The sequence below is a fragment of the Borostomias antarcticus genome (genome assembly GCF_949987555.1).
Source record: "Borostomias antarcticus genome assembly, chromosome: 15".
Lineage (NCBI taxonomy): Eukaryota > Metazoa > Chordata > Actinopteri > Stomiiformes > Stomiidae > Borostomias > Borostomias antarcticus.
The window spans coordinates 9,039,881-9,051,654 of NC_140248.1; the positions used below are offsets into that span (position 1 = coordinate 9,039,881).

At 47.8% G+C, this 11,774-nt stretch overlaps 1 protein-coding gene and 1 long non-coding RNA gene across 2 annotated transcripts; one reads left to right on the forward strand and one right to left on the reverse strand.

Moving 5' to 3' along the window:
• Positions 1 to 1,068: 1,068 nt before the first annotated feature.
• LOC311318180 lies at positions 1,069 to 8,264 on the reverse strand. The gene is made up of 3 exons (XR_014630795.1): positions 8,021 to 8,264; positions 1,286 to 1,637; positions 1,069 to 1,167 (listed from the first exon to the last, which is right to left on the reverse strand). It is a non-coding gene; the product is annotated as an uncharacterized lncRNA (long non-coding RNA).
• Positions 8,265 to 8,584: 320 nt separating this feature from the next.
• On the forward strand, positions 8,585 to 11,513 carry cUnh11orf54 (chromosome Un C11orf54 homolog). The gene is made up of 8 exons (XM_084450528.1): positions 8,585 to 8,667; positions 8,959 to 9,057; positions 9,154 to 9,227; positions 9,310 to 9,411; positions 9,534 to 9,710; positions 10,251 to 10,400; positions 10,585 to 10,701; positions 10,838 to 11,513. The coding sequence occupies exons 1-8, from the start codon at positions 8,601 to 8,603 to the stop codon at positions 11,009 to 11,011; spliced, it is 960 nt and encodes a 319-aa protein (XP_084306654.1). The 5' UTR covers positions 8,585 to 8,600; the 3' UTR covers positions 11,012 to 11,513.
• The last annotated feature ends 261 nt before the right edge of the window (positions 11,514 to 11,774 follow it).

An 11,774-nucleotide genomic window follows, 5' to 3' on the forward strand; every position in this document is an offset into this window, starting at 1 on the left:
TGGAATGTGAAACGTGTTCATCTGTAAAGAGGAAAAAACAGATTTGATAAGATATCTAATACAAGTAATCGATGACACAAATGCACTGTAGGTAAATTCCCATGAGAACTGACATACAATAATTTAAAAAAAGGCGAAGTGCAATTCAAGATTTGGAATACCCACCACTTTGATGTCATTATTATCATCATCTTCACAATTCTCCTCAAATCTGTAGGTACACACACAACAAATGCATTATTAAACTAGAAATGGTGCTCAGAGAGCACAAACCTGCACCCATGAAAGCATTTTGTGGCTCATGTTCAAACCCTATCTCTCTGTGACCTTCCTATGTCGAGATATGGTCATTTAAATTCCCCCTACTGACAATGAATGGGGGGAATTTTTCGCCTCCCAAGTCCAAAAATGAACGGAGGTGAATGGCCAGCTAGAAAATCGGTCTGGTAACAAACAAACTAACCAAGAAATGGCTCCTGGACAAGCCCCGGATCTGCTTCAAAATTTCTAATGGTTCTAAGTTGGCCCATCCTACACCCCTCCATCGAGTTTCATGAAAATCGGTCTGTTCGTTTTTGCGTAATCTTAGTCCAGAAAATGAATGAAGGTTAATGGACAAACCAGGAAATGGCTTGTAGACCTGCCCCGTGATTTGAATTGGCTTCAAAATTTAATGGGTTCTAAGTTGGCCCATGCTACACCCCTCCACGAGTTTCATGAAAATTGGTCTGGTAGTTTGTGCGTTATCCTGGTCCAAAAAAGAAACAGATGAACGAACACACGCCACCGAAAACATGTTCTGTCGCTGTGGCAGAGGTAAATAATTTAGAGGAATTTCAAAAGGATAGAAAAATGATGAGGTTGTCACACCACGAAACTTGCAGACTCAAAGTCTTTTTTCCCCCAAAAATCTAAGATCACATAGAAGTTCAAAGGGATTAAAATATGAAATCGACTGGATCTGGCTTTGATTAATATACTGTCTCTTAAACACAGACAGCCAGCAGCGATCACAACCTCAACAAACCAAATGGGAGGGCTGTAGCATACTCACTCAGAAAGAGGGGATAATTCCCCTTCTTCATCCACAACTGATGCCCGAGTGGCTCCTTTTTGCTCCATCCTCAGTGCATGAACACAAGTCAAAAATCCCCCAATTTCTGAAAACTATTGAAAAAAAAAAAGAGATCAGGGTCAGTGGAGTTGACATACAGCATGAAAAAATAGAGTACTGCTCACCATTGTACTGTACTGCTGCAGTGTTATAGTTATAATAGCACTTTACCGCAAGTTTCATAGTCCTATGGCCAACTAGAGTTTTAGTCCTCCGAGTCTTCTTTCGCATCAGGTGTTTATGTCGATCATATCTCTCCAGGAAGGGGAAGGTGTATGTTTTCTGAATCTTGTAGTAAGATGGTGGCTTCTTTCTGAAAACCTGAAGCTTCACTGATGTTGAGGAAACGGCGGATGAACCCGGTTCCTGTTGGTGACTGGATGGCCCATCCTCCACCCCACGTTCCACTTGTCCTGGTCCTGTGGGACTTGTGGGTTCCGACCTGTCCTTGGAGTGGCATCTTACTGGCCTCACTACCTCTGGCACTGGGTGCTGAGTTATGAACAGGGATTCCGTTGATTTGCTGCAGAAAAAAAACAAAGTCACACAGAAATTACTGCGCAGCACTGGATCGGGGAAGGGCATTTTGAGGCAGAAGGGGAAGACAAATGACAAATACATGAGGGTCTCTGCCTGGACCCTAATTATTTAAAACCTCTTAAAGTAAAAAAAACAACAACTTTAAATCATGTGTCTGAAATCCAAACAGTATGATGCCTGAGTAGGCATTATTATATATAATATTATTATTATTATATTATAATATTTATAGAACACCGGCCCCTAATGAGCAAATAGATTTGTGCTGAAGCTTATTTTGACATTGTGTCAATTATATCTGCAGCAGATACTAGCTGTAAAGTTCAAGCATCATTATATTCAGGTTGTAACAATAGGAACTATTATGTATGCCCATGTTGCAGTAGTGCACCTGTGTTAAGTGTTAGAAAGTTCTCTTTCAAACATTCGTTTCAATGTTTCACCTATGGGATGCGCTTGTGCGGACCCTACAACGGACGCTTTTATACAACGTCTGTCCTGATTGGACAGACTGTCAAAGCGTGACAGGAGGCCCCGCCCTCCCAGGTTATATACCTGCGTCACCGCGCCAAACGTCATTCTAGCTTTCTTCCCCGTGAAGATTTTGTGTGAACCTACGTTGAGTTGCTAGCTCTAAAGGTACAGTGTCGCTTAACGGCTCGCAGGCGGATTCAGTGGCCGTTTTGGTTACTGTTTTCCAGTCGAAGAGCGCAGCTCAGTGTTCCTTAGACTGTGTCTTCTCTGTGAAGCTAACTGTTGCTTAAGGTTGCCGACCAACAGTGTGGAACCTGATAAAAGCAGTTTCCCCCGCTATTTTAGCTAATAGCTCATTTAGCCTCTCTGCTGCTGCTCGAGGTTGCCGACCCACAGTGCGGAACCCCACTAGCACAGCCCCCCCCCGGGATGTACCCTACCGGTGTCCCGCTGGTGAAGCTGCTATAAGGCATTCAGTAGTTTTTACTGGTGCCGCGGCTAGCTAGCTACGTTCTGCAAGCATACAGTAGCTTTTACTGGTGCTGCGACTAGCTAGCTACGTTTGCCCATACTCTACGGAGTCACTGGGCTTACCTAACTCGGCTGACGTGCGTTTAGCCCCACTAACGTGCGTTTAGCCCCGCTAACGTTGTATTCCCCCCACACCGGGCTAACTTTGTTAGGAGTTTTTCCTGCCTGCCGGCTTGTCACTTACCATCTCTGCTCCTTTCTTTCAGAAAGTTCTCAGGATGGACCACAAGCCTTGAGCCTCGGGTTGTGGCGATTACCTGGCGGCCAAGGACGGACACACCGTGTAGAGTGCCTAGGGTTTTCCCATGCGCAGGAAGACAGCCGGTCCTGCGTCTCGTGTTCCGGGCTCACTCCACGGGTCCTGGAGAGAAGGCTGCTCAGGGCTTGCACCGTCTAGAGGGAGCAGGTTTTGGTGAATCCTCCGGGGATGGAGAGCCGACCGATGGCATTCCCCCTCCGGGGGAGCCGCTCGTGCCCTCGACGGGGCTAGAGGATGATGGCTGGGGACACGCCATGGACTCGCTCCTCCCCATGGCGGGGCCGAGCCGGGTCCTCGTGATCCCGTACGACGACCTCACCAACGAGGCTAGCATGCCTTTCGATGAGCAGGATGTGCTCCCAGATCAGGGGACGGATGACTTCCCTCCCCCGGGACAACCCGGTCGCGACAGCCCTGCGAGCGAGTCTGGAGAACCGGATCTCTCTTTTCTGAAACTCTGTAGGAGAGCCTCCCACAGGTTGAGGTCCCTTAGCCCACTCCGCTAGACCCCCAGGAGGGTCACCGGAGTATTTTCAAGGGGAAGATCCTCGTCTCCGCCACTCCGCTCCCTCGCCAACTACTCCCTCTGCACCCAGAGAGGGCGAAGTCCCAGCTGACGGACGCGGAGGTACACCCCCATGTCCTGTTCGGACCAGCTCTGACTGACCGATGCGCCACGGAGGAGAAAAGGCAGAAAGAGGGGGAATCCCTCAATTCCGTTCTCCCCCGTAAATCCAAGCCCGTCCCGCCAAGGGACCGGTGCAGGACAGACAGAGCCGTCCGCGTGTGACCCAGGCTCCTCCTGCACCCCCCCGAGCTCAGCCGTCGGGTCCGTCAGGCCCCTCCCGCTCACGAGATCCCTCTGCCTCGAGGGGCAGAGCACGGCCCAAGCAGAAGAGGAAAGGGGGGGTCCTACTGGCCAGCCGGCTAAGGACGGTCCTCCCCCCGGCTCCACCAACAAACAAAAGCTGCAGTAGCGGTCACAATCTCCGCTGCCGGGGGAGCTTGTTGCCAGGGTTCTGCGTGTTCCAGCCTCCAAGCTGGTGAAATTGAGCTGCCTCGGAGGTACCGGAGAACAGAGTCTCCCCTCCGCCCCACAGCTCTCCCCTCGCTCCCTGTTGGGACTAGACGTAAGGAGTTCATGTTCTCTCCAAGCACCCATGTTGGACATAAATGTGTGTTCCCATGTTCAGACATTAAATGTGTCAGACCTGTCGCAAACAGATCGCTCGCGGTTGAGGGCGCCGTTGCCCCTCTGGTGGTCTCCCCGTCGGGGGAATCCCTTTCTCGGGGTCCCCTCGCAGAACGGGTGGAGAACTGGCGTGCATGCGCAGTCCACCCGTGCGTCTTAGCCACTGTCTCACAGGGCTACGGGCTTCAGTTTTCCACAAAACCACCCCCATTGCGGAGGAGTCAGCCTTGGTACTGGAGAACGAAATCTTGTCTCTCCTGAGAAAAGGGGCCATACGAATGGTTCCGGAGGCGGACAGCCACAGCGGCTTCTACTCCAGATATTTTCTCGTGCCGAAGAAAGGGGGGGGGGTTCCGACCCATTCTGGATCTGAGAGTCCTGAACAGTCATCTGCGGCGCTACAAGTTCAGAATGCTCACGAACAAGTTTATGTTGCATTCAGTCCGCCCCAACGACTGGTTCACGTCAATGGACCTGCAGGGCACGTATTTTCACATAAGCATAATTCCTGCACACAGGCGTTCTCTCAGATTTGCTTATCGGGGAGTAGCCTAAGAATACATGACGGTTTCATTCGGTCTCAGCCTTGCCCCCCGGCTCTTCACCAAGTGTGTGGAAGCAGCCCTTCAACCTCTGAGGTTGGGGGGGGGGGGGGGATCAGAATCCTGGCTAAGGATGAGACGGTATGGATTTTTGCATTACGGTACGGTACGGTATCTAGTTACACGGTACGGTTTACGGTATGTAAAGAGTAGGCTGTCCACTGATCACCATCTGGTGGTGAGTTGGTTTCGATGGCGGGGGAAGCTTCTGGACAGACCTGGAAAACCCAAGTGTGTAGTGAGGGTGAACTGGGAACGTCTGGAGGAAGAGCCTGTCCGGAGAGATTTCAATTGCCACCTCCGGCGGAGCTTCTCAGGCATCCCTGTGGAGGTTGGGGACATCGAGCATGAGTGGTCGGTGTTCAAAGCCTCCATTGCTGAATCTGTGGCTGGGAGCTGTGGCCTGAGGGCGATGGGTACCTCAAGGGGCGGTAACCCTCGGACACCGTGGTGGACAGCGGTGGTCAGGGAAGCCGTCCGACTGAAGAAGGAGGCCTTCCGGGATATGTTAGCCCGGGGGACTCCAGAAGCAGAAAGGAAGGAGAAACCATGGAGGAGGACTTTCGGTCGGCACCAAAGTGTTTCTGGAAGACCATCAGACACCTTAGGAAGGGAAAGCGGGGGACCATCAAAGCTGTATTCGGCAAGGAAGGGACACTGCTGACCTCAACTGAGGAGGTTGTTGAGCATTGGAAGGAGCACTTTGAGGAACTCCTGAACCCGACTAATCCACCCTCTACGATCGAGGCGGAGCCAGAAGATGCGCAAATGCGCGGTGTCCCCTGTACTTTTCCCTGGGCATCAACACGCCCCTCGGGATGGATGCGCTAGCCCATCCATGGCCAAGCGTACTGCTATACGCTTTCCCCCCGATCCCGCACGTTCTAGCCAGAGTTCGGGAGCAGGGCTTGTCGCTGATTTTGATTGCGCCACGCTGGTCAGGCAGACCGTGGCTGGCAGAGATTGGTCAACTCCTCTCGGGGCAGCCTTGGCCCCTCCCGTTACGCAGGGATCTTGTGTCCCAGGCGCACGGGCAAGTGTTTCATCCTCATCCGGACCGCCTGGCCCTGTGGGCTTGGCCTATCCGGGGGTGATTGCGAGTACAGATCACTCCTACTCGAAACGGTATGTGGAATCGCCGTTCCGGCCCGTTCCGGCATATTCCCCTGTGCGTGGACCGTTGGTTCCGATCCATTTGGCCCCGTGGGCCTTGCCTGTCAGAGATTGTATGTGGATGTGAGTGAACTCACCCCGGGTGTGATTGATACCATGCTCAATGCCAGGGCGCATTATTTCTTTCCAGTGTTCCGCTGCGAAAGTTTTGTGCTTTCTGCAATCTCTACTGGACAAGGGCCTGTCCGCCAGTACCGTTAAAGTCTGCCCATCACGCAGGTTTTGGTTCTTCCACCGTAGGTGAAGACCCACTGGTGCGTTGGTTCATGAAGGGCGCGCTCCGTTCCATTGTGTTGGATGCACTCTCCGCACAGCCTTAGTTTTATCTTTTAAAACAGCACTGCTGTTGGCTCTGTCCTTAGCTAAACGCGTGAGCGAGCTGCACGTGCTGTCTGTCAGCCCCATGTGCATGGACTTTGGAGCAGGATTGTGCAGGGTCTCCCTGCGTCTAAACCCTGTGTTCTTGCCCAAGGTCGTATCTGCTCCTAATGCTACGACCATGGAGCTATTGGCTTTCTACCCCCCTCCTTTCTCCTCACCTGAGGACCGGAGGCTCCACTGTTTATGTCCTGTATGCGCGTTGCGCACGTATGTGGATAGGACCAGTGCCATGAGACAGAGCTCCCAGCTTTTTGTCTCGTGGGCTCCTCCCCAGGTGGGGAAGCCCATTTCTAGCCAGAGGCTATCGCACTGGATTGTGGACGCCATTTCTATGGCTTATGGGTGTAAAGGGGTGCATCCCCCAGTTGGCCTCAGGGCACATTCTACTCGGGGGATGGCTGCCTCTTGGGCACTGTTCAGGGGCTTGTCAGTGCAAGAAATCTGCGCAGCGGCGAGTTGGTCTACTCCCCACAAATTTGCTGTGCTGTGTTTGATGTGACTGCGCCATCTGTGGCTCATGCAGTTCTGAGCGTCGGTTCGTCCTAGGGTAGCGGCTGTAGATTGTCAGCCGCTCCGCCCACAAACTCGGTTCAATAACCTTTCTGCAATACAGGAGTGGTTTATATCCATCCCATAGGTGAAACATTGAAACAAATGTTTGAAAGAGAACTTAAGGTTACTTGCTTAACCCCGGTTCTCTGATAACATGAGTGAAATGTTTCACCGTCTTACCAGAATTGCACATGCACGGATTCAGAAAGGTTGATCGAGAATGGCGTTTGGCGCGGTGACGCAGTATATAACCTGGGAGGGCGGGGCCTCCTGTCACGCTTTGCCAGTCTGTCCAATCCGCGCAAGCGCATCCCATAGGTGAAACATTTCACTCATGTTATCAGAGAACCAGGGTTATAGTCCGGGAGCCATGGGGTTGAACCTTGTTTTGTCGGGTGCAATTTTTTTCTTTGCTGTTTCTTGTAGCTTGGGGGTACTAATTCAAAATACAAGAGGATGTTCGGTGATATCCCTTGAGCATTTTCAGATATGAACCCCTTCATGCCCGAAAATGCCAAAATCACACAAAAATAGAGACTTATGATATTGCATGCTGAATATATAAATTAAATGCCTCCAATTTACATTCTCTAATGTTTTTTCATACAAGGGGTGATGGGAAATGTATTGCATTCCAAATTATTAGTATTAACCTTTTCAAGCCAGGCCTGTAAAACAACTTTTATAGCAGGAGTTATTAGCTGCGACACACAACTCAAGTTTGCATTGTGTTGGTCCATTTATTGATATGGGCAACAAAACATGAGCAACAGGAAAAGGGGTGCAGCTCTTCCCCCCACAAAATGTATCTAACTAAATCAAACAAGTGCATCCCCACCCAGTGGGTATAATCAAGCACCCTCTTGTATTTTGAAGAGGTACCCCCAAGCTACAAGAAACAGCAAAGAAAAAAATTGCACCCGACAAAAGGTTCACCTATAAATCGGGCTATGGCTCCCGGACTACTACGCAAGTAACCTAAAGTTGGTACGAGACCAACGAATCGTGCTACAACGTTGGACGTATTGGGTTAGACACGTGTGAACTCATGTGCTGAAGTTTAATAATATGTTGGGTATAATTGATAAATGATGTGGTTTTGGACTGAGTAAAAGAACAGAATTTAACTATCGCATCCATGCACGTGTTGATTGGTCAAACTGGATATGATGAGTATCCCTTGATGATAAAGGTAATCTTACCTCTCTGCTGATAACTCAGTAATGTCACCGATAAAACGGCATACGTTGTCCCCCTTTCCTTGTCCATTTGATGTGATTTCAAGTGCAGCCTCCAAATAACTTGAAATTGTCTCTGCTACATGGGAAGAGGGCTTCTCAAGTATGAGGTGGGATGCGTTTTCTGAAGCCATTCCAGTTATACCTACCTTATTAAACTACCATTCCAGTTATACCTACCTTATTAAACTATCTAAACGTTGAAATAATAGCTAGCTATATCGTTTCTTGCACTAAATAGTCATTTCTTTACAGAATGCTTAAGTACTTGATACAACGCCGCTGTGCGTCATGGATGTATTAAAAGAGAAGCGCGTTCTCAACCAAACAGGAAGGGAACTAGGAAGTGGTCATACGTCAGAGTGAGAAGGAAAATTGGTTGGGCTAACGTCTGCCCACTCCAGTCCAGTAGGTGGCGGTAGTGCACCACAACGTTGGATGCAAAACGCCAGTACAACTCCAAAAGAAGGTTTGCGCAAGAGCTCTTCAGAGAACAGTCAGCTGACTGGCATACTGTGTGTTCAAAACTACAACAAGACGGAGGATGACAGACTGCAGCCAGACAGAAAAGTTTCAGTTACATGTCCCTAATCTTGAAGAACTGTGTGACGGTAAGCATGCATTTAGGAAATGACAGGCAACACCGTGTATATCAGCCATGGATGTATTCATAGAACATATACATAGACAATACACAGTACACAACAATATCAGCGCACTGTAGGCTACAGGTATTGTACAGTACGCACATTAGCGAAATTCAGTCCTGTCCAACCGTCCAAAGTAAGATAGATAATCACCAATCTATGATTGTCCGAGGTTAACCCCACTTAAAGCCGGCGTCTCCTGTATCATAAACGACAACATACTTTTGCAATAAACTTTATTTTTGCTCCTTACAGTATTACAGAATGGACTGAAGAACAATTTTGCTGATGCTGAGGTTTCTGTTGTCGAGTGTCCAGATCTCACCAAGGACCCGTTCCATTTTCCCGTCAAAGGTAATATTCTTTTTGCAACGTTGTATCTTTGTTTTTGTCATGCATTGCTAAATGTGCTATACCTTATCCCATATATATACCTTATCCACTCTGCAGGTCTGTGTGGGAAACCTCGTATAACGGATGTGGGAGGAGTGCCTTATTTGGTACCCTTGGTGAAAGTGGAAAAGGTAGGCCAGTCCTACAGAATATAGAAGTAGGAAGGCAAATATTTTGATATAGCCTACTTTTGATTTTGTTTCTCTCTCCAAGGAGTACAATATGAACACTGTGTCAAAGGAAGTGGAACTACCTGGGGCGTTCATTCTGGGAGCAGGAGCTGTATCCTCCAGAGTTGTTGGGATGAATGCTGAGGTTTGTCCGCTTGCTGTTCTGTTCAATACTGAACGATCATGACATCACTTTTATAGTTTGTTCCATGCAGGCTCATTATAATCAATGTATTTACTGTGTTGTCTTCTAATCCATATGCCAAGATGATGCCTCTTGTACTCACTGAAGCAGAGGGAAGGCCTGCCGTGAACAGCAGCTACTTCTCGTCCATCAGTCCAACTGATGGCAAATGCCTGCAGGAGAAATACAGCGATAGATTCTCAGGCTGTGACTTTGGATTGTTGGCTAACCTATATGCATGTGAGGGAAAGCCTGGAAAGGTGAGAGATGAGCGGTTAAATGTGAGATAGACAAGAGAAATAAATACATAGTTATTTCTATGTTCATATCAATAATTAACCTTTAAGAGAGAGACATGTTCACAAGACCTTGGCTGCAGGTGTAATGCTGGAATGTTCCAATGATTATTTGGACCTTGGTCAATTATATACTCTCTTCTGGATAAGCATTCATGTATAAAAAAACAAAACATGAACTTGCATTACAAGTTACAAGCATTTTCAATCTGGCTGAATCTTCTCTCTAGTTTAATTAGTGGATTAGTAACATCTGTGTGGACAACAGCAACATTGCACTTTTACATTTTTGTCCACCAACCAACCAAGAGAGTGAGCTGTTAGAGCTGCTGATCGCAACTGCAAAACATGAGTTCTGGGTTCATGATTTGAAGCTATTGTACGTCGACCTCCATGTGTTTGCTTCTGAGGGTTAAACCAATAAAGATTAACAGGAGGAAAGTGACTCTCAACTGGTTGAGTAATCACTGCTGTATGTTATGTTTCCCCCTCCTCCCTCATCAGGTCATAGAGGTGAGAGCCAGAAGGAGAACGGGAGAGGAGAGCCTTGTGGGAGCTCTGAGGAAGACCCTAGAAGCTCACTACCCTGAGAAGAGCCTGGCTCTGGGTGGAACCTTCATCATCCAGAAAGGAAAAGCCAAAATCCACATTATGGTAAAGAATATATCTGCATGACATCTGTGATGTATCCTTGTGGAGTCACTCAAGTCATGATTTATGCATATGATTGCCCTGCTATAGAACGATGTCCATTTGATAGTGGTTGACACAGTTGTCAACCACAAGTCTGATATTCACTTTCCATTGATTGCTCTGGCGCCCTCATGTGTGTGAGTAGCCAAGAGAGTTCTCAGCCTGCCCACTCAACAGCGATGATGACGTCAACAACTGGCTGAGACACTTTGAGGTCAGCGCTCCACTGATCTGCCAGTCTGTGCTGGTGTCCAGAGACCCTGTAAGTACACACTCAAAGAGGATTGATTGGTCTAAAAAAAATTAAATAATAAGGACTTATTGGGATATCAGATGTCTTAAATATGGGATTTTGTTTTAATGGTAACTATTTGGAGCTGCCCATATGTTATGTCCAGGGTTTGGACCTGCGTGTGGAACATACCCACTGCTTCAGCCACCATGGAGAGGGGGGGCACTACTATATCGACACCACCCCTGATACAGTGGAATACCTTGGTTACTTCATGCCTGCTGAGTTTGTCTACCGCATTGACCGCCCCAAGGAGACCCACGCTGTTGGGCGAGAATGAAAAAGACTAGGAACTTGATATAATGTGGTAAAATCATGTTATAGAATCATTTTTGATTTTAAACAATAATGGATGGTTGCCTTTGATCTGCCTTTGATCTGGCCCCGCAGTGGTGGAACGAACTGCCCACTGACGTCAGGACAGCAGAGTCGCTGCCCATCTTTCGTCGCAGGCTCAAAACTCATATCTTCAAGAAGTACTACAACAATCCTCCCTCTAAAGCACCTATTGTATTTTAGATTGCTATTCTTGTACTTTGCCTTCAGCACTAGATTATGCTCTTAGTCACTTGTTTAAGAAAGAAGATACACTTGTGAGTTCTGGCAAGTAGTAGTACATTGGCTTTTCCTACGTTAAATGCAATTATTGTTAGTCGCTTTGGATAAAAGCATCTGCTAAATGACTAATGTAATGTTATCAAAATGTATTTTAGTGTTTTATATTGATATATATTAGGCCTACTGTTTTATATTGTGAATCATCTAAAATCATAGAGTGTAAACAGAACATAATAAATAAATGAATAAATAAATTGTCTTTTAGTCTGAATATGTATGTCGGATTATAAATGAGATGAGTAGCTCTTTATGAGATGACGCAGTTTATTCAGTAGCCATTTACCTACACAGCCATATTATGCTTATGCAGGCGCATATCAGGTTCTCTTGTAGACACTGCCCTCTACGGTCTAAAGCAGTTAACGCAACGTTTCCCACAATGCTGCCGCATCAGTCCGGAAGTGAGACGTTTATTGACATGCTAC